Consider the following 23,937-nt stretch of genomic DNA (forward strand, 5'->3'; position numbering starts at 1 on the left):
CATAACATCCACACCTCATCCGGCCCGAGCAGACAAGCCCGGGGAAAGAGAACCATCCAGAAGAGTGTTTACAGATGACACAGCGCTCCACAAGATTAACCAGCATCCCATAAACATCGTATCTACTAATTATGTTATATTTTATTATATACAGACACACACACACCATATTCAAAGCCACCGTCTAGAATGGTAATAAGACCGGCGTGGGTGGTTCCTAAATTTGGACTCACCCTGTGTCTATGTATACACACCCCATATACAGTATATACTCGGACATACACAGAGGGAAATACCTTAATTCCTTTATAAACACAATCAAAATGATCTTCTGCTATGTCGTAGCTACACGTGGTGAAGTGTGATCTCGGACTACCACGGATTTACAGAATGAAAGGGATCTATAGGGAGATGAAGCCCCTTTGGATTTCAGTTACTGAAAATCTGCAGGCCCTTTGTAAGCGTTCAGAAACCTGCTCAGTCCCCCCAAAAGCCGGTCTAGTGTAATACAGTAAATAGAAGGCAGGGAGGAGAGGGTAGAAGGGGGATGCAGCTGCAGTATCTCTTACACAGTGTGTGAGACAGCATGCTGTGAGAGGGGAGGGGGAGCTGGTGAGCGCACACAGCACAGCTTTTGCATCACAATAAGATTAGCCCGCACACACAGAACAGCAGAGGGAAAGAACATTTTTGGGCGCACTACGTCTAATACACATCTACGGCTGCTTGAATGGGGTGGTTTCATAAAAAAAAAAAACCCTGTCCATATGCCCTATTAGGACAAATGAATTCAATAAAGGGGGGTCCCCTGCTCGAGACCCCCACTATGAGTCAGCTTTGGCGATATTGACCTTAATGGCCACCATGTAATACTACATAACCCCTTTAGGGGGAACGCCAGGGAAAATCTCTGTCTGGTTATGGCTTCCGCTGTCTGGGGTGCCAGGATCTTCAATTGTTTGCCATGTTGGCTGCCATATGAATGGGGTTATCTGGGGTTGACCGTAAATGACGCGGCTGCAGAGGTGTCACACTATGTGCTATGAACAGGGGGGATTGGGATGTATAGACGTTCGTGCCACTGCCAGGTCAGCGGGCGCTGTAGGGAAGGATGACGTTTTTTAAACAGGAATAAGAGGGCTAGATAAAATTTTAAAAATCCTGACAGCCCCTTTAATTTTTGTTGATCAAAAAGCTCCTTCCGTGGTCTCCGGGCCCCTTTATGATGTTCAGTGGCTGGTGACTAATGAGTCGTAGAGTTGAGCCTCATTGCCACCACCAGGTGTAGATCGGTGCCAAGTATCTTCTATTAGGACTTGCATGCCATGAGAGCAGTGATTTAGGATCCGGCTGAACGCTTCAATTCACAATCTTCCGCTGTGTGTTTACAATCATGTGGATTGGACTTGGTTATTTATAGATCGAGATCTTCACCGTCTGCTCCGTAAACATCACACCCGATGCCTGGAGCCATTGCTCGGCTTCCAGGAGACGTTGCAAGGTGTAAAAAAAACAGCAATTCCATCTACATGAGAGAGGAGCAGGTCGTCCCTTCCTTTTTACCGCTACAATGAAGCGAAGAGTCCTCAAGACCTGGTCCGACTATACGTTTCCGACCCAAAACTTTGACCTGTGAAACCCCCTAACTCACAATGGTTGAACTACAACTCCCAGTAGGATCAACTTGAGGTTGGGTCTCAACTGCTTTTGGGGTTTTTATCTCTTATCGTGGAGGTTTCCCAACAGACAATGTGCAAAACCTTATTGACCCCGTATAAAACAATGGTTATAAGATTGGAGGAGTAAATGCTTCCCTGAAGAGGAGCTGAAGGACAATATACAATATATTAGGGCATATGGACATCATAGGGGGAGGGGGGGTAGATGAGCGTCCATTTTAACCATAGGGAAGAGCCACTAATAAAAGGGCATCTCTTCTAACACATTTATATAATACATGGTGGCCCATGCAGGGGAAATATATGGCTCCTCTTTTGGGGGTATCAGAAGCCAGACTAGTGGCGATCAGCTGGTTGCAGTCGCTGGTCATGGAGCCCCCTCTCCCCCTATGTACACCCCTGTCTATAGGAAATATTCTGCTTCTATAGGGTTACATTTTTGAGTTTTTCGGTTTCAGCAAATAAAATCTTCCCAGTATTCAAGAGCTCTGCTTGCTTTCATTCAAGTGCTTAATTCCAGTGGATGAAACCGTACTGTCATCAGAGATGTGTCTTGTAACGAGCCACGCACCTGTGTGTCCATCACGTGACTAGGACAGATCTTCATCCACTGGAAATAATAAAAGTTCCTACTGAATAACAGTAAGCAGAGATCCTGAAAACTATGAGGAATTAATACACAAAGTATATTGGAAAATTGTTTAACTTATACCCCCAAAAAAAAAAAAAAAAACTGTACTTTTGCTGAATCCGGAATACTTTTTTTAAATCACGGTATGTAAAAATCGTAATCATTTTTTAAATGCAGTTTCCCTGCCATGTTTCAAAGTCAACATTGCTCTGGAACGGAAAGGGTTAATGTATTATCAGAGTTGGTCTCGGATACAACAGTAACTATCTACCCTGACAGCATCTGCTCTGGCACTGGAAGTGTTAATACATTATTATAATGGGTCCCGGATCCCGATCTGCCCTGACATCATAGTTTCCGCTCTGCTTTAGCAGGGAGTGGAGATGTGCTGAGCGCAGCGCCCTCCTCTCGTTGCCTTGAATAATGAATGGGTGATGTTGTGCGCTCCGATTTCCCAATACACTGTAATTTAACCTCCCCGGCTTATTCCTAGAGGTCACACGAGCCTCATCCCTGACGCTTCTAACAGTGAATGACCAGATCCCACACATAACTAAGTATTAGGACATAGGCCTGGTCTTCTATGCGCTCCTCCTAAATTCATGTCTAGAAGAATCAGCGATGGAGAACGACATGGCGTGACCACTGCCCAGCTGCTTTTCCCTTTCTCTGCTGTCAGCAACATGTCAGTCTGGTTGCTATGGATACGCTGCCCAACAACTAAACGGGGGTGTCCGGTAATGTGTCAATAGCAACCAGTCAGGCTTGAGTAATCTCAAAATCTAAAAAAAATTCAGGAGTGACATCACTTAACCCCAATGTTCTTCTTCCCCACGAGACCACACTCCCAGCCCGGAGAGTAGGAAGCGGAGATATGAGAGGTTTATTGTGGCCCTTACAATGCAGGGCTGTGATTGTTACATGGTGGTCAAGGATTTTCTCAATTTAGTGGGTCTGTAGGGTCCCAAAAAATAAAATACATTTTTGATTTGCTAACCCTATTCCAGTATCAGATAACATTAACACAAAGCTCGTTTCCAGGAAGCCCCATAGATTGAGCAATAGGTTCACCCCATCCTACAAGTGACCCTTGGGATATTGAGCCTTTTGCTTTTTTACATAGATTCCCAACAATGGGGCAAACTTGAGCTGGGACCTTCCTCTTACTAAGCACAGTGGCCATGAGAACCTCAGGAGAATGAAGACCCCCAACCCATGTAAACCCATCCGGAGTCCTCTATTGGAAACAAATCTGGTAAGCAGTATATGGCCCAAAAACTTTTGTTATTTATAGAATTGGCAAATAGACCCCGGAAACATTATAAAGTAGGAAAGTTCTTAACACAGAAAGGACATTTTTGGTCTACGAGTCATCTCCAGATATGTTCAATAACTTTTATCACGGACATCTGACACCGTAGTTCTCAGTGTGTTAACTCCGCGTCAAGACTTTGAGCCCTCAACGTCTCCTCGAAGACATGACCCAGCGGCCTTGTCATGGTTGATAAGTGAAACGCAGCATGAAGGAGATGCTCGGGGCCACAACATGCCCTTTATAAAAATGATCCGGCTTCTGGCAGCTGCGGACAAGTCTGGAAAACTAAACTGGAATTTTTGGCCACCAGGTGATGCAAAGGAAGTCAAATGTGTAACGTCAAAGTCAGAGATGTATGTAATGGACTGAGGTTATGTATTTACTGCTGCCACCATCAGTATATTCCACAAATACAGGCGAATATATCATACGCAGATCAATATTAATGTCGGAGGGGTACAATGAGAAGTAGGGCCCATGGGTTTAGCCAAAAAGAGGGTCTACTTCACGATGGGCATCCTGGGGCAAAAGCACCCGCTGCCTATAAAGATATACTCTCTGTTGAACACACTAACTGGGAATTGGAATTAATCTCAAATTACAACATGTTTTATAATTCCGTCACTTCCAACTGAACCCAAAAATCACAGAAATACAGTGACCATGTTAGGTTTCCATGTGGGTAATAAAGTCGCGAAATTCATTTTCCCCCATAAGGAAATATTGTGACTCATAGGCAAAGTGGCTTTACTAGAACGAACCCTTTTCATCTGCTAGATTAGGGCATATAAAAGTCAAAGAAGGTTTCCCCACTCAGGTCCCCCCTCTATGAGCGAGAGCCACAAAGTATCAGTGGCTCCTTCTCTGGCGAACCCAGCCCCGCACATATATTACAGTGGCCACTACATGGGAAATCCATGGCTGGCTGCAACTTCCCCCTAAGGATCAAGTCTGATTGCCGAGGCTCCAAAACGAGCGGATTGCCAGGCCGGCTTTCAAAAAGGGATAGTCTCTCTTTAAGAAAAAAAATGCTATACTTCATAGACTATCGGTGGAAAGCTTTTTGGTTCCACATACTAAAACACAAGATAAACCTACAGATTGATCCCCAAGCGTGTCTAGTTTAGACAATACAATTTCATATACCCTATTCGGTAAATAGGGTTAATATAAGGGGTCCTCTGTTCAGGATTGTCATCTCTTGGCCAGAGTGGTTACAAAGTGTCTCTTGCTCTGGAGGACCAGTCCTGTCCTGCATTATACAGGCAACCCATTTATATGAATGGGCACTGTGTAATGCTTAATTTTCCCCGTGGTGGCAGTGCAGGGGAATTGAACACTTCCTGACAGTCTTCTAACAGATTACAGCTGATCGCTGGAGGTCCCAGCAGGGAGACCATTAATGATCAGGTCATTGTCAAGGATCCTTCTAACAGTAGGGATTGTCGAAAGTAGAGAACCCCTTTAAGTCATAGAGCCACATTGCACATATGATGTCTCAATAGCCTGTAACAGCTACAGTATATGCACAATGGAATAAATCATTACAATATCTTGCAGAAGACCTTTCTTTTTAAGAAGACAAATGTCCAACTATTCTACAATATCTGGGGTCCATACAACTAGTGTTTCTCCAGAATATCTGGACTTCTGCTTGGGTCTTCAGGCCTCTCCTGAAACTGTTCATTGTGTGATGGTATTCATTGGCGTTCCACTCTTCTAACCAGAATGGTCTTCTCCAATTTGCTGGGTCTCAAGTAAGTCTTTAGTCTGGTCATTTGTGCCTCAAGTGGAAGGGCCTGATTTGGTTAAGAATCCCCTTTGGACCGGGATCCATTTTTAGTATAATTTGAACTATAATCTCCCTACTGGCGTCACTTGGCTTATTCAACAAAGATTCTGCTTTCCATAAAGCTACAATTACTTTAAAAAAAAAAGGCAGATCCACTGACCACCGGCAACATAAGTTATTGGAGAACATTCAGAGAGTATTAAATGCCAAAAGTTGATGTAAATCATAGTAAGAAATCACTTATTCTGCATATATAACCAAGGGCATCATCTCTCCTCCACTTCCACTATGCCCCCTTAAGACCGAAAGCTCCTACAATATTCTACCCGCTCGTAAAACTGCACAATATTAATCTTATAAAAGTTATCCCCCAAATGGTTAACACATACAGGGTTCCCTTCAGTTAGAGTTGCCCCAAGCATAAATTAATTTTATAGCAGAAACAGCAGTTGTGGTGTTAAAGGGAGTTTCCCAGTCCAAAAATTATATAGCACATAACTAGGATATGCCGTACCTTGCCGATTGGCGGAGGTCCAACTGCCGGTAGTCCTACCGATGCTTAGAACGCACAGTGCCGCGGCTCCTGATGAGATGAATGAATGGGGCAAAAGCCCCTGCTCTAGTGATCCCTTGGATCCCCATAATCGGCAAGTTATGGCTTATCCTACAGATATGCCGTAAGTTGATCGAATGGGAAAACTCCCTATAGTTGTGCCTCCATGACAGGTCCTCTTTTAACCATAACTTTCACCTACGACATGTAGACAAATCGACATAAATAGTTGAACTACTCTATAGGAATGAATGGGGCCGCAATTCTCCCGTGGATTTTCGGGGGAATTGTGGCCGCAAAAGCACCTTCGTGTGCATGGGGCCTATCAGATTTCTACGCCGGTTTACTGCATAATCTTCCCAGCATACACAGACACTGATCAAGCTGGTAATTCTGAGTGAGTAGAAACAAGAAGTCAGCAGAACTGAAATGCAGCTGGCCTTAAACCATGAACATAAAAAATGGCGCATGTCATGAATACATTTTATAACTTGACCATGCCCGTTCTTCATATGTTGAGTGCTTTTTTTTTTTTATAAACCTGGTAAGACGAAGGTTCTCCGTTGGTTTAATACAGAGCAATGATCCTGTCCCCACCATACACATACAGCATGTGACAAACCCGACAGCTCTAGCAGCCGGCAACCATCTAACGTCAAGAGCTCAGCGTCAAGCCATTCAGGAGCTGTTCAGTAAAGGAAAGATCAGATCCGTCCATGAATGTGCTATAACGGGACCATGAGGTGCTATTCATGTGAGGACACCATTCAGAAAACCACGTGACACTGTATCACGCAACCCACTATTTATACATGGAGAGTCAGAATCTGTATCGATGAAGAAAGAGCGGCAATCCAAAGAGAAAAAACCATACATGCCTTCTCCATGGTCCTAAAATTCGGCAAAGTGATTGTTTGCCACAAAGCAACAAGTGGCAAGTTGGACTATTTTAAGGTCATTTACTGTATGGCTTAAGGGTCACAGTCATTTCAGGGAGAAACGCAGAAGTGGTGATTGGTTGGGGTCAACATCTTGACACCATGGGAACACAACCATTAGGAAAAGTGACTTTTTGGTGAGGCAAGTGTGTAGTTTATAAAAAAAGTCTGAACATGAACAATAGTAAGTATGCTTATTGGAGAAGAAGCGGCCGGTACCTGCACTGTATCCTCCATGAGGCCACGGATCTTCTCCACCACGTCATTGCGTCGGTGCTGACGTAAAGCACTGATGAGCTTGGCCAGGCTGGCTTCCGGCCCCCGTATAGTCCAGTGTTGTAAGGCTGCATAGGCTCGCTCATGATCTGCTGTGTAGCCATTGGAAAATGCTGCCACCTCGTGCTCATTGGCATTGCAAAGGAATTGATAGATGTCTTGCCACTGGCTGCCAACCTGAGCTGCCACCAACTTCAGAATGTCGATACCTGCAAGAAGAACCAAAAGACGGTCAGCCTGGTGGTCACCATAGATGGATCATGACATGCAGTAATATCCGGATAATGCCACTCAATGGAAACCATTTGTGCTCCAGAGGGGATCTTAGACATTGCCCATAGGGGTTAAACAAAATCACACCCTCTTAGTCAGGCCCCACCCCCGCAGGAATAAGATATACGCTTTCAACTATAAAAAAAAAAAAATTATACACCCCTTGATTTGTATTAGCGGCACACTGAACATGAACAGTCCAACGGCCGCTTATAGTACCTGATGTTCCGTCTCGCTTCTCAGTACCTGTTTCCCGCTGCGTAGCTTACGCACTTCACCTGGTCTCTTAAAGGGCCAGCATGCAGCAAATATTAAGCCTCCTTTGGACTCTCCCAGTGCCTGAGCAATAAGTCAATCTGGTTTGACTTGGCTTGAACCCCGATTTTACTTACGTACGTTGCCTGCCCTGATCCTTTGCTTACGCACGACACTACTTCTCAGTCTTTCGTTTGGGGAGTTCGCTACAAATCGGCGTTTAAGTCTAGCTTAAATCGGTGGGTCCCCCACCAGTCTGTTGGCTGCTGCTCTGCCTAACAAAGTGTATATGGAAGGCTCTGCTATCTTTGCATCTGCAAACTGGAATCTGTTCCAAAGACTAAATTCCCTTTAAATAAAAATAGAAAAAAAAAAAAAATTGCATTGCAATCGATAAAGCTCCAGAGTTCTTCTCGCAAACACAATTGTGATTAATAAGCAACATCCTAAAAATCCAACCTCTTCGTAGACCCCCGAGGCCTGGAGTGAAACACCAGCCGAATATCGAGGGGATCGGCCTTTCATGTCAGAGAATGTGACTGGCCATCAGTCCTGAGGCTCCCTGAGCCTTCCTGCTGCAAAGAACAAAGAACAATTGGCTTCAATTAAACCGGAGTGCGGCTAAAAGTGGTACAATGCGGCATCGGCGTGTTTTATGACCGTTAGGAATTATTTCCAAAAGGAGAGAATGAACTTTATAGACGACAGAGATGCTGAGCATTGTAAAACTGGACCCGATCCCGATTAAAAACCAAAAGCATAAAAGGAATATGGCTACTTAAAGGGGTCTGCCCATCAGGGACATTTATGGCATATCCACAGGACATGCCATAAATGTCAGATAGATGCGAATCCCACCCCTGCGACCCGCACCTGTCTCTAGAACGGAGCCCTGTAAACCCTGTTCCACCTTTCTCGGTTCCCGATGCCTCCCGGGCGACTTTGTAATTTCCGATCGTGTCATCAGGAAAACAGCCTAGCTCACCGAGCTACGCGGTTTCCGTAACTACTATTCAGCTCTATGGGGCTTACGGCATGCGAGCTACACGGTTTCCATAATTTCCGACCATGTAATCAGTAAGTGGCCGGGAGGCAGCGGGAACTGAGAAATATAGAACTGGGTTTAGGGGACCCCGTTCTAGAGATAGGTGCGGGACCCAGAGGTGGTACCTGCATCTATCTTATATTTACGGCATATCCTGTCCCAGATGGGCAAACCCCTTTAAAGGGAATGAATCCTCTATAAAAAAAAAAAGCCTACCGCAGCGTTTGACGCAAAAATTGCAACATTTGCGGGTTTAACCTTCCCATTGTATTCAATATGGAAAACCTGCAACAAAAGAGCAACGTTTCTGCAGCATAAATCGAAAAAACACGCTGCGAATTTAAAAACCGAACCGCGGCGTGTAGATGAGGTGTTCAAATATTCTGCAGCATTTACGCTACATGGGAGCCCAGCCTTACTAAAACCAGTTCCGTTTTCCCGGTCTAGTACAAAACAATAAGATCAATTCCACATTAATATTTTTTAGCTTACAGAATTCTTCATTCTGGCCGGTTATCGGCGGTCATGGCGTTGACAGTGAATGGTCGGGAGATTACGGCATTAATGGTCGTCCATTGGATGTTTGCAGTCCTCCTGGGCCGGACCTTACGGTCATCTCTAACTGATCAGGGTCCTCCCGACCCACCCCCGAGTTAGCTCCTGATTATAGTAGATTTATTTATTGGGTATCCTCAGAGACAGTCTGTGTTCTCTGGGTTTAATACAAGGTCGGAAGTCGCTTCTGGGAAAGGACATAAAACATACAGAATCCCGGTACGCAGAAACCTCATCTATCAGATGATGCGGCTGCTGGAAGTATCTGGACTGAAACTCATTCAAGGTTTCAGCCAAATTGCCTGATTTATGTGACGCCCTGAAGGAAAAAAAACAAATGTCAGAGCAAGATGTGAGAGAAAAAAAAAGTCTCGTCCCGATCCTCATCTGTAATAGTCTCATCAGCAAAACACACTGCGAATTCAAAGTTGGTGCAACGCTCTGCAGTAATTTCGCAACGTGCCGACATCGCATCACGTGCCGTACCCGCCTCAGTTTTATTTAAATGTCCACCACCTTGGGCAACGCATTTTGCGTTTAGATTCCTCACTTTCTGCTTGCTGTAAGTGAATAGAAATTTTTTGGTTTACATTCAGAGGCTCAAAGCCTTTCCTTATAAATGTACAGCTGAGGGTTTGTTACAGTGTATGCAATCTGGTGAGCTAAACAGCACAGCACAGCAGCAAAAATGTCTCTTTTGTATGGGACTCAGCCCTCACGTACCTCATTATTGATTTGTAATGTATGGAAAACGGCACCCGTAGCAATCTATAGACCCAAACTATACCTCGGTGTGCCTATACATTTCATACAGTTTTTCCATTGACGTGGAGACGGAGAATGATAATTGTGGCATGTTCCACCCCTACGCCCTATTACAAAAGGTATACTGCGGCACACACGGGTTCCACAACACATCAGGCCTCATCGGACAGACGATACACTGCAGCTGTGTAAGCAGGAATAGATCTGGCTAGATATTTAGCCTCAATGTAAAACTAAACTGCCAGCAAGCAGAGATCTTGAAACCGGTGGGAAACCTAAGGAAAAAAAAAGTCTATTATAAAGATTACATGAAGCCGGAAAACACCCTTTAGGGGTGAGAGGACAAGGGGGTGTTTATTGTACAGGCGATATAGAAGGGGAGAAGCTCAGCGGAAAGAGCGACGCACTGAAGTGACTTTCTCTGGGAATTTCCTGGGATTAAATGCTGTAAATCACGCGGCCCAAACGTCTGTAACCTCTAAATAGCAATGCACACCCACATCCAAAGACCGAGCGACTGGTTTATTCCGGTTCCATCCACGCCACGCATGTACCCAGCTAATGAGACGCAGCAAACACGTCCAACATCCTGCACGGGCGCTTATAAAGCCCTGGCCCCGGGGGGCGATGGGCACAAGTCAATTTTATGGTATAGTTATTACAGATCATAAATCCTGAGGGGGGGGGGGGGGGCAAACAACATGGTTCTCTGCTAATGAGGGGCATTACCGGCCCCATTCAGCTTAATATTCAACCCCAGTACACGGCCAAGATGTAGGTGATAAATTTAAACAAAAGTATGTTTGCTGTCAGTGAATGGAAAACATTCATTTTTAAATCCAAAAGGTTGACAACCAGCACCGATCTAATACTTGTCACAGCTGAGAGATTGTTACAATTGTATCTAGTTTAGACGATGCTCTGTGAGCTAAAACACAACCGTGGCACAAATCTCTCTCCTGTTCCGATAGTTTGCTACAATGTGTCAGTGCAGGTGAAACATCTCGCACTGTAGTCCGGGCTCTTTAGCTCAAAGAGGATCGTTTAGACTGGATACAACGGCGACAAAGCCTCAGCTGTTAGAAGTATAAGGGTACGTTCACACGGCAAACTAAAAACGGGCGTAAAATACGGGAGCGGTTTTCAAGGGAAAACAGCCCCTGATTTTCAGCCGTTTTTAAAGCATCAGGCGTTTTTTTAAGACCGTGTCTGGAGCTGTTTTTCTATTTACCCAATGAAAAACGGCTCAAGAAGTGACATGTACTTCTTTTTACGGGCCGTTTTTTCAAACGGCCGCGTAAAAAAAAACGCCCCGTCTGAACGAAACGCTGTTTTTACAGCGAAAAAAACGGCTTTATTTTACGGCCCGAAAAACGCCTGAAAATAAGCAGTGTGAACATGCCCTTAGGTCTCTACTGGTTTTCAGCTTCTAGCCTCTATATTAAAAATGAATGTTCACGTCATTAACAGAAAGCAGAGATCTTGAAAATGGAGAAGAATGGAATCACAATGTACATTAGAAAGTCATAGAACTTTTCACTAAATAGTAATACGACTTTATGCGAGACTGGAAAACACTTGGTACAGTCAAAAAGGAAAGGGGTCCACAACACACATTTTTCGAGGATCTTGGCTCTTTCTAATAGCAGCCATTACAGTACCCTTAAGTGTTACCGCCCTGAATGGCATATCTACATTGTTACTGGGTGCAAACGTCCTCCTACTGCTCATCTACAGCCTTGCCTGTGGAAGTGTCAGTCTTCACTGAGCTACTAGCATTCTATTCGTGAACAAGAAGGATCAGGATGAACACAGCTGCTGTTCATATTCAGATAGAGCCAAGAATTCTGAATAGACTCAAAACACTGTCCTATCTGGGATAACGAAAATAGCTGTAATGCAAAGGGTTAACCATCACATCCCTGGCAGCAGCTTCATTACTAGGTTCCCCAAATCTTCATGCCGGCTAGCGTCATGGTAACCGCAGACAGAATTCTATATTTTGTTTTAAATTGCGCACTTCTATTACCAGTTTCCAAACTAGTGCCATCTGCAAGGACAATTACGTGGAATAGATTACACAGATAGACGTCGTCTCCAGCAACAGCCCTGAACGGAGATGGCAGGCTGCAGCCGTGCCCATTAACCCGTGATACTCCGCTTGCGATTTAGGACTCATTCACACTTCCGTACATCTCCCGTTTTAATCATATTACATAATAGCGCCCCCATCTGGTGCAGCGGCCTCTACCGTACCATAAGCGGGTTGGATTGGTAGAATGGCATGCTCCATCAGATCTACAGTATTGACCCATCAGCATTGAGTCTATGGGCGGATAGGTCTGTACGTACGGCACCCCGCGGAGCCTGTACCGCGGCTCGTCCTGGATCTACCGTATGTTACATAGTTACATAGTTACATAGTTAGTACGGCTGAAAAAAGACACATGTCCATCAAGTTCAACCAAGGGAAGGGAAAAGGGAAGGAAAAATTTCTACACATAGGAGCTAATATTTTTTTGTTCTAGGAAATTATCTAACCCTTTTTTAAAGCCATCTACTGTCCCTGCTGTGACCAGCTCCTGCGGTGACTATTCCATAGATTCACAGTTCTCACTGTAAAGAAGCCTTGTCGCCTCTGCAGCTTGAACCTTTTTTTCTCCAGATGGAGGGAGTGCCCCCTTGTTTTTTGAGGGGGTTTTACAAGGAACAGGATTTCACCATATTTTTTGTATGTGCCATTAATATATTTATATAAGTTAATCATGTCCCCCCTTAGTCTTCTTTTTTCAAGGCTAAATAGGTTTAATTCTTTCAATCTTTCCTCATAACTTAAATTCTCCATGCCCCTTATTAGCTTCGTTGCTCTTCTTTGTATTTTTTCCAACTCCAGGGCATCCTTTCTATGAACTGGAGCCCAGAACTGAACTGCATATTCTAGATAAGGCCTCACTAATGCTTTGTAAAGTGGCATTATTACATCCCTGTCCCGCGAGTCCATGCCTCTTTTAATACACGACAATATCCTGCTGGCCTTTGAAGCAGCTGATTGACACTGCATGCTGTTATTGAGTTTATGATTTACAAGTACACCCAGATCCTTCTCAACAAGTGAATCCGCCAGTGTAGCGCCCCCTAGGACATATGATGCATGCAGGTTGTTGGTACCCAGATGCATAACTTTACATTTATCTACATTAAACTTCATTTGCCAAGTGGACGCCCAAACACTTAGTTTGTTTAAATCTGCCTGTAATTCATGAACATCTTCCATAGACTGAACTATATTACATAGCTTGGTGTCATCTGCAAAAATAGAAATAGTGCTATTAATCCCTTCCTCTATATCATTAATAAATAAGTTGAATAATAGTGGTCCCAGCACTGAACCCTGGGGTACACCACTTATAACCGGGGACCATTCAGAGAAGGAATCATTGACCACAACCCTCTGGATACGGTCCTTGAGCCAATTCTCAATCCAATTACAAACTATATTTTCTAAACCTATAGTCCTTAATTTACCCATTAGGCGTCTATGGGGGACAGTGTCAAATGCCTTTGCAAAGTCTAAAAACACTAAATCCACAGCGGCCCCTCTGTCTAGACTTCTGCTCACCTCTTCATAAAAACAGATTAGGTTAGTTTGACAACTTCTGTCCTTAGTAAAACCGTGCTGGCTGTCACTTATAATGCTATTTATTGTCACATAATCCTGTATATAGTCCCTCAATAGCCCCTCAAACATTTTCCCCACGATGGATGTTAAGCTTACTGGTCTATAATTACCCGGGGAAGACCTAGAGCCCTTTTTGAAAATAGGCACCACATTTGCCCTGCGCCAGTCCCTTGGCACTATACCAGTCACTAGAGATTCTCTGAATATTATGAAAAGGGGGACAGAAATAACTGAACTAAGCTCTTTAAGAACTCTAGGGTGTAACCCATCTGGTCCCGGAGCCTTGTGCACATTTATTTTATTTAATTTAGCTTGGACCATCTCTACATTCATCCAATTCAGTATATCAGCCGATATATTAACAGCACTGGCACCGGCTACATCAGCTGCTCTTTCTTCTGTTGTATATACAGAGCTAAAGAACCCATTTAGTAACTCTGCCTTCTCTTGATCCCCTGTGATCAACTCCCCATTACCATTATCTAGGGGTCCTACATGTTCAGACCTGGGCTTTTTTGCATTTATATGCTTGAAGAATTTTTTAGGATTTGTTTTACTATCCTTGGCCACCTGCCTTTCATTTTGTATTTTTGCTAATTTTATTACATTTTTACAGATTTTATTAAGCTCTTTATATTTTACAAAGGCTACAGCTGTACCCTCAGATTTGTATTTTTTAAATGCCCTTTTTTTGTCATGTATTGCCCCTTTCACAGAAGGTGTAAGCCATGTGGGGTTTAATTTGAGTCGTTTATACTTATTACCTGTAGGAATAAATTTTGCACTATAATAACTCAAAGTAGATTTGAAAATCTCCCATTTATCATTTGTTCCATTATTTGACATTAGTTCTTCCCAGACTATATCCTGAATTGCCGCCCTCATCCTGGGGAAATTGGCTTTCTTAAAATTAAATGTTTTTGCCCTCCCAGCCTGCGTTTGTTTTTTACAGTATAGGTAAAATGTAACTATATTATGATCACTGTTACCGAGGTTTTCACGAACATTGACATTCCCAACAAGATCTGCATTATTAGAAATGACCAGATCCAACAGAGCTTCACCTCTAGTCGGGTCTTCCACAAACTGGCCCATAAAATTTTCCTGCAACAGGTTGAGGAAATGTCTCCCCTTTGCAGTTGAAGCCGAACCATGACACCAATTAATATCCCGGAAATTAAAATCTCCCATTATCACTACAGTACCCGCCTGTGCAGCCCGCTCCATCTGTTTATATATCTGACCTTCCATCTCCTCAGTTATATTGGGGGGTCTATAGATTACACCAAAAGTAATTTTTTCAGTGATCACCTCCCTTTCTAGTTCCACCCACAAGGTTTCAACCTCCTCACAGTCTTCACCCACTATTGTCTCTTTCACACTCGCCTTCATATCACTTCTCACATACAGACATACACCACCACCTTTCCTATTTGTCCTGTCTTTACGAAAAAGTGTAAAACCCTGTAGATTTACAGCCCAGTCATGTGAAGAGTCCAGCCATGTTTCAGCAACACCAACTATATCTATATTTTCTTCCAGTATCAAGGCCTCCAGCTCCCCCATTTTGCTTGCTAGACTTCTGGCATTTGTGAACATACACTTTAACTTGCCTGTCAGTTTTTCACTTTTATTATCAGAAATGTGATTTGACATTAATCGGTCCTTTTTATTTACACTGATGTTTTGTAACGAAAGGATCTCCTTATCTTGTTGTCTAGTCCTCTCCCCACATTCTGTTTCTCCCCCCACCAATATAGTCTGACCCCTCTCTAACCTGGCTACCCCTTTTTTTTCTACATTGACCTCCCTCCTCAGCCCTAGTTTAAAAACTCCGCCACCCCAGCTAGAATTCTCTCCCCCAGCACAGCGGACCCCCTTCCATTTAGGTGCAAATCATCTGCAGAATACAGTTTGTACCCCAATGAAAAGTCAGCCCAGTGCTCTAGGAACCCAAATCCTTCTCCTCTACACCAAGACTTCAGCCATGCATTTAACTCCCTAAGCTCCCGCTGTCTTTCCTGTGATGCGCATGGCACAGGCAGTATTCCTGAGAATACAACCTTGGAGGTCCTTCCCTTCAGCTTGTAGCCTAGTTCTTTAAAATTATTCTTAAGGCTCCTCCACCTACCATTTATTCTGTCGTTGGTACCGACATGGACCACGACAGCTGGATCATCACCAGCCCCTCCCAGCAATTTGTCCACCCGTTCCACCACATGCCGAACCCTGGCACCAGGGAGACAGCAAACCATTCGGTTGAGGCGGTCTTGGCGACAAATTATTCTATCCGTCTTCCTGCATGGGGCCAATGATCGATCGTTCATATAAACGCTCGTTCCCGAATTTTGCCCTGTGTAATAAGGGCAACGACCAGCCATTGACGAGCGATCGTAGTAACAAGCGCCCGTCTCCATACATATCCAATCATTGCTCCATGTGACAGGAGCAAACGAGCGCCAATCAACGAGCAGTCTGGTTAAATCGGCGCTCGTTTGAAGGACCCATATAATAGTAGCCTAATGACCGGCCGATTTGCACAAGTTTTCACGGAACCCAAATAGACTTGAGTCGATTAAGAGGGATCCATGAAAATGGCGCAAAAATAGGACGTCCTATTTTTTCACGGTCTGCTAAAACAAAGGCCGTGTGAATAGCCCCATAGAAATACACGCAGCCAAAAACGTCTGTCACATAGGCCTTATTCAGACAAGCGTTGAAATCGTCCAAGTTTGTATTTCCTAGTAAACTATATTAGGCCTCACATGGCAGAGCTGGAGTCTCCGTACTACGATATACGCTGCCGAATAGGGTCCGTATTTACAGAGCTATTCTCCCCTAAACACAACGCTACTGAGGTAGAAAAGCCCCGTACATACGTCGTGGAGCATGCCACGATATTCCTTGTGTCCGAAAAAAAATTCCATAAAGACGCCATATAAAGTGGGAGGTATATAGGGATACCCTCTATGGGTGCCCTATTACGACTCGGTACCAGACATAATATGGCCGTGAGCATGAGGCCTAAGGGAGATTTATCAAAACTACTGCAGAAGACTGCACATAGCAGCCAATTAGATTGTTGCTGTCATTTCCCAAAAAGCCACGGAAAATTAATAGCCGGTATCCGATTGGTTGCCAAGTGCAACTGCTCCGTGCTTCCTTTGCACCAGTTTTGATAAATCCCCCGCCTACATATAGATTTGGGGCATATTAGTTGATAGATGAGCACCGTCACTATGGTTTTCAGGCTACATCCACAATCATCTGTGCAATTTGCGTGACTGAACACAAGTGCAACACCAAGTCACGTTATATAAGTAGGCCCCAGTTTAGTCGCGCAACGGTCATACCAATTTTCCCATTGACTTAGAGCCTGTCTTTGTAGACAATAGTGGCGTATCGCTAGGAAATGCCACAATATCCAAATGGCGGGGGTCCGACTGATTTTCTAGACAGCCATTGAGTATAATGGATAAGGACAAAAGGATCCAACAAGAGAAAAAGTTGCGTGGTGCTTTCCTAGTGGAGGCCACGAAGGTCAAACCCCCCCCTCCCCCCCCCCCATCGTACATTGCTGGCATATGCAAGCAAAATACCACCCATGTCGGATGAGAATACCCCTTTAAAAAAATCGGGAAAAATTTAATTACTTTAATCGGTCATTGGATAGTCACAGATTATTTCTATAGTTTCCCTCCAATATGGTGTCTGCCACCCTAGAGCTTAACTAGCACGCTAAGCTGAATGTGCCTGAGGGGGGTGATTGTTCCTCACAGTGCTGTGATTTGTTTTATAAAGTTGGCACATAACTCCGGTGCCTTAAGTGCATTTTAACCCTTAAATGAGTTTTCCCATAATCAACATTGATCACCTATCCACAGGATGGGTGATAAATAGGGGATCGGTGGGGGACCTACCGCCCGCACCCCCGTTTTCAGTATTGTGGGGGTCCTAGCAGTAGGTGGGGGACCTACCGCTAGGACCCCCACAATACTGAGAATGAGCTTACCTGGCTGTCCCTGTGCGCCCCATATGAAAGGAGCGGTACTGCGCATGCTTGGCCACATTTATTTTCTATGTGGCTGCTGAGCGCGATCTGCGACAGCTTCATAAAAAGCGAATGGTGCGGTGGCCGAGCTTGCGCATTACCGCTTTTTTTATATAGGGCGCACAGGGAATTCTAGCGATCGTCACAACTTTTCCCCAATAGAGAAACATTATGGTCATTGTAGTTTCCATGGGGCCTGCCGGTGACATGGAGAGCGCACAGTAGTCACCAGAAATTTTCATCTCCTGACATACAAAATGGCGTCTCCACAAAATAGTGCAGTTATCCAATGTGGAGAGCCCACCAAACAGCTCCTCATATCCCAGCTTCCTGGTCCTTTAAATAGGGGGAATTGGAATATTGGGGTTACCCATGTTCAGAACTTGAAATCGAAATATGTTTAAACTCACCCAGTAGATAGTTCTAAACTCCTAAAAACGGTAAGTAAAAGTGGGTGTACGAGAAGACGAACATGTCACGTATAGACGTGCACAAGGAGTGGGTTAAACGGATACTTCAGTCATCTGATGATGTCATCAGTTACACATTTACAGTCGTTCCAGGTTAATATATTAATTATAAATGAGTTGGCAGCCAGCTGTGATCACACCTCGCTAATGAACATTACATTACACATGGTGTTAGGCAATTAACGGGAGAAGCAGATTTACAAAGAATTATTCTCTGCAAGCAGATCCAGCCAAACGTGGGAATTTCATACAGATTGTCCCTATATTGAAAAAAAAATATCAATTCATCTCATTCATCAAAACTGGTAAAATATATTTCAAGGATTTCAATTACAAAAATATGTACGTATATAAATTACACTTCTCAAAAGGAACACCACGATCAAAACGGAAACAACCATACACATAATCCTTACGTCGGCCGTACCCACCTATCTCAGCAGGACCGGCCGAACATCTAATGTGTATTAGATGTTCGGCGAACATTCGTTTGGCAGATGTTGAGGGGGGGGGGCATCTAATGTGTCTGGCAGAGACTTATTCCCTCTCCCCATTGAGAACTCAAGCACTATGAAAATATATATTAATCCTCGGCTCTTTTACTCAATAAATGCGTCGGAGCGGAACAGGTAAAAAAAAGCAGGTGAAATCCTTAACACCCAAATGTACATATAAAATAAAACATCAATTCCACAGCTGAGATGGTTACTGTAAACGCAGTCCAGAATATTTTTGGAGGATCCACTTTTCCCCAGCCTGTATGCAAATGGTTAATTCCGAATCCCGCTTGTGTGCGGTCGGTTGTTCTTCACCTTGTAATTCCGCAAATGATATATCGGTCTCCCGACACAGTTGTTCCAAATCGATCACGAACCTTAATCTCCAGTATGGAATAGAGAGAGAACACAAGTACGCTCGGCCGAACCAAGAGCGCACGTGTAAGGGGAGGACGGGAGGAATAGGTGTAGGCCAAACAAGCGTTCACCAAAAGCTATTGAAGAGGTTTGGCCACCTTTATGCCTGGTGCAGCGCCTAAAGGGGGGTGGAGCATGACAATGATTCTCTATGGTGTTCTTTGAATCCCTGTATCATGCTCCGCCCCCCGCAGGCCCTGTACTAGACAGAACACATTATTAGATTTGCCTGGATTGTTCCTTCAATAAAGACCCTACATCATCAGGTGTCTCCCACCGTTCATACATTTGCCAAAATAATGGGCTATCAATAGAGAATCCTGCAAAGTCTCCATGCTTCTTCTTTTTCCTCAGTTCAGGGCCTATTCAGCCCTGGACTCAAGGTATGAGTAATCTGAAAGACTGGTTGCTAGGGACACCGTGCCTGGCAACCCTATATAAATCAGTAACTATCTGGTTGCTATGGAAACCCTGCCAGACATGATTCATGACAGTTGGATTGTCACTTGGTTTACAGGACAGCTTGGAAGCAGTCACGTCATGACTTTACCCATCTCGGCATGCATTATTAATCAGCTTTTTCTGAGGCTTATTGTGGATTTCTTAAATTTTTTATCAATCTGAATCAATGCAGGACAAGTCCCAAGAGGTAGATCGCCGTTACGCCTTGAAATTTAGCAATGTTTCACGGGAGTCCGGCTACTGTCCCCTGGAGTGATCTTCTAGTTTCTCAAGGTCATCAAAAACTAAACCAACCATGCCCTAAAATTTTATTTCAGAATTGGAAAAATAGCACTATATAGCCATAACATCATGACAATGCCCTGGTAACATGAAGATTCCCCCTGCTAAAATGGTCAATGGCAAGGACCCCACTGTCTACAAGATCGTGGTACTCATCCTTCCTATAGGCACAGACCTCAACAGCAAACAGCTTAAGCCAGACGTAGAAGGCTACTAGTGACGATCAGTACCTGGGAAGGGTTTCAGTACCTGGGAAGGATCTAACCTTCATATTCCCAGATATGGGTGCATCCCTGATGGGACTACAGCATTGTATGAGCAGCATCTATGAAAACATCTGAAGCCCTAGGGTCTATAAAGGATCACCAATAACTTACACTTGGGTAACAGGGGTTGAATTTATTGAGACACCTCAAAGACCACTCCAAAGGAAAAAGAAAAAAAAAACACAACAAAAACAAAACATCATACTACTCACCATGCCCATTGCAGTAGTAGATCCACTTCTCCCTGTTCTGGGTCAATGCTGTAGACTTCTTGAAGCCGGCTTTTTCCACAATGGAACTCGGATCATGTTTTGGTCCTTTTTTCAGAGTACGGGAACTTTTCCTGACACTGCAAACCACAATGATCACAAGTACCAGCAGAAGAAAAAGTACAATCATCCAAGGTAAGTGCTCGTTAATGTCAAAGTGGTGGGGGACCTGGCGAGGAGGTCCTCTTCTAGTGGTCTTATAAATGGTGTTCTTGATTCCTTCACCGCCGCCCCTTACACCAGGTTGCTGTTGATCATCTGTCAACGGTGTTTGCTTTCTGTCCGGAGTTTGCAGTTGGTGTCCCATGCCCTGATCTTCCGTCATGTTCAAGTATTTTGTTTCGTTCTTTTCAGTATCGTTGTAAACATCTGTGGGCTCTGCAAGACACAGAGAAGAAAACATGGACGTTGGTAATATAGTAGATTGACGAACATCCCAGGGACAACACAGATCCCTATAATGCTTAAAGTGGTTATAAGCTCGGTATCTTGGAACCTCCGAATCTTGATGTTCTGCAGAAAGACCAACCTCCAAGTGACAGCTCCTCAAAGAAATCCATGATACCATGTCCTCTGGTGAGGAGTGGGGACGTTTAATTTTAGCAAAACTGAATTCACATACAACCCATGTTGTTGAACTCCTCTATGACCTCACATATTTATTCTGGCAGCAACTTGTGCCTTTTACCAGCTCAGACAAGTGATCACTCTACCCGCACACCCGCTGCCCGGAAAATCAGAAGTGAACGTCAAGAAAGGAAGGTGCAAATCAAATAAACCTTTGTGTAGGAACATGTGCGGTAAAGGAGGACTTGGAAACCTCACCCCATTCGCTTTCCATTTTAAACATTAGCCATCGCACCTGGCAGGAAACCTTTACAGAATTTAATTACCTGCAATGAATTAATGACTAGCGAATTTAGCAATTAAACTCAGCCCAGAATGCATAGATTAAAAGTTTTGTTTGGTTAACCTCAGTTTACCGGAGAAGCAATTTAAAGGGGAAATACAGTCAAAATGATCTTCCAAAATGGGACAGACATGAGAGAAGATCTCATTGGTGAAGTGATCTTGGACCATCATTGATTGACAGTGGCGTCAGATTTCCCGTAATAGAAATCTCTGAGCAGTGCCAAAGGGGTAGGATTTGTCTAGAGAACCCTTTAAGTGGTCCGAGATCCCAGGCTTCACCATTGGGATCTCACATATCTATGACCATTCAGAAGATCATTGATTTCACTTTCCAGCTCTGCTTGGATGTCGCAGGCGGCCTTCATTTTTGTTTTATTGAATAATAAGCTTCAAGTATCGTAAACAAATTTTTAGAGTTAGGATTAGTTGTTTAGCGTTAGGTGAAGAATACAGATTTTTCAAGTATTTAAACGGGTAGTCTCACGAAGATAACCCTTGTCTATATGCTCTATTAAAGGAATAAAAAACATTATAGAGGAGGGTCTCCAGGTCGTGTACCCCTCTTACGAACCAGGGCGGAGAGCTGCTCGTTCTTTTCTGGCAGCCTTGAGACGTCCTTTTATTACAAGGACGGCCATTCATCTGATTGGTCGCCATGTAATACTACATTTTACCTGCAGAGGCCGCAGCTGGGGAAACTCCTGGCTGACAACGGCTTGCCATAACAAAATCAGCTGCTCGATGGGGGTACCGAGATTGTAACCGATAGAACCCTACGGTGATCTAAGTTTGGTTTACTGGAAACACAGGGTGTCCCGATTTTGTGGGCATCATATAGACGCTAAAATGTGGCTGCATTACAGCCGTCGGAACGAGGGCCTAGAGTTCTTGCCGGTAAAGACATTTCTATTAGTTTGTCAGACTAAGAGCGAATTGGTGAAAAGGGACAACCAAATTCACGGATTCAGAAATACTGTATGTACAAAGCAGTAGTTGCTTCCCTTCCTCGTCTGCACTGGAACGGACTTTTAAATGATGTTTAAAATGACCAACTTAAAAACTAACATGGAAGAACAGAACTTGAGTATTATCACCCATCATAAGAGGTCTCTCCATGTTGACTTTCTAGTTAAACACAGAATAAATGTATATTATCAACCTCCGTCATAGATAAGACGCATTTACCAACTCTGTATGTGAATAGATTGACCATCAGTACATGACAATGGGCTGAAATTGGACAGGGACCATCAAAAAATGTTGCCTTTGTACCAAAGCAGAGAATTGCGCTACTTATGTGCATGAACTCTCATGACTATTTATCTAGTTTGCCAGATTATCTTTGGCTCATGGCCATTTAGAAACACTTCAACAAAAAAAGTTTCAATGGAATGGCATATCAGAGTTTATCGGGCGAACCTTCACGTGAAAGAATTCAGAGTTTCTTTATCTGCCTCAACACGCAGCATAGAAATTGAAGGAAATCTTGAAGTAAAATAGTGACCAGTTAATTGTCTGCATCGATATAGAACTAGGTTTACGTTCAACTAAAAACTCTAACATTACATAAAGTCAAGCGTCGAAAATAACCCACACCGCAGAGGGCAAGGCGAATAGTCCCATTAAAATAAACAAAAACATTTTTAAGTCATCCTATAGACTTACATGGAGAGATCCGTAACCATGTCATAGCTATGGTGTTTTTAGAACATTTTCAATTCATAGACCCCAATTAGAATAAAAACGGACTCGGCCTGTGTGACCAGTGTTGTTGTTTGGTGCAATTTTTTTTAAAACGTGTGAAGTTGGCCTTAAAACGATCAATGACTAGACACAACTCCAGTCGAAATTTACAATCGTTGGCAGGAGATGCAGCGTGGCCAAAGCTATTCTTGCAGAGCTACCAGGAAGAATTTGGGCATTGTACGGATGTCTTGGCAGAGCTCTGCAGAAGCAGAAGGCACGGGGGATGGATCTAGGGGAAGCCCAAAAGGGATAGGTCTAGAGGATGAGGCACCGAGGGATAATTCTTGGAAATGAGCATCAGAGGCATAGGTCTAGGGCAGTCCCCAATATTTTGTAGATCACAAGCCAAATTCAGGTGGTGCAGAGTCACGCTGAATATTTAAATGAAAAAAAGGAAAATGAGAGTTATGATTATGTGATATGGCTCTTACCCTTGCGTTTACTACTAGTGCTATGGGTTTGACCCGGATACCAACCTTTAGCAATGCTATGACCTCCCTGGTGGCACTAGGGTACAATAGTAACTGTAGGTGCAAACTGCTGGGGAGCCATCTACAGGGAGCCTGAGAGGTTCCAAATGATTTTGAAAAAAATGATCAGTCTTGGTAGAAGCCTAATGAAGACCTTAGTCCGAGGTCAAAACGCGTAGCTTCTTGGACCACCATTGAGAAATATGCTGTTTTACTACACGTCTTTTTTAAAGAAATACCTTTCTACTCATTGTGATACTCTGCCTCGACTGGGAATTTGGTTCAATCCTTCACATAAGCGCAGGAGCGCCTTCTACCAAGAGTGATAATTTTTTTCAA

The 23,937-nt window shown here is 43.8% G+C and overlaps 1 protein-coding gene across 2 annotated transcripts in view; it reads right to left on the minus strand.

Annotated features, from left to right (window-relative positions):
• TNFRSF21 (TNF receptor superfamily member 21) overlaps positions 1-23,937 on the minus strand; it is an 89,429-nt gene that overhangs the window by 32,978 nt on the left and 32,514 nt on the right. The window contains exons 3-4 of one of the 2 annotated variants that reach the window (XM_075860965.1): positions 20,414-20,848; positions 7,128-7,393 (exon numbers count right to left, since the gene is read on the minus strand). In XM_075860965.1, the coding sequence (XP_075717080.1) occupies positions 7,128-7,393; positions 20,414-20,848 (701 nt within the window). The remainder of the gene's footprint in view (positions 1-7,127; positions 7,394-20,413; positions 20,849-23,937) is intronic. The other variant, XM_075860966.1, reaches the window with a different exon arrangement.

The sequence above is a fragment of the Rhinoderma darwinii genome, chromosome 4 (assembly GCF_050947455.1).
Source record: "Rhinoderma darwinii isolate aRhiDar2 chromosome 4, aRhiDar2.hap1, whole genome shotgun sequence".
Taxonomy (NCBI): domain Eukaryota; kingdom Metazoa; phylum Chordata; class Amphibia; order Anura; family Rhinodermatidae; genus Rhinoderma; species Rhinoderma darwinii.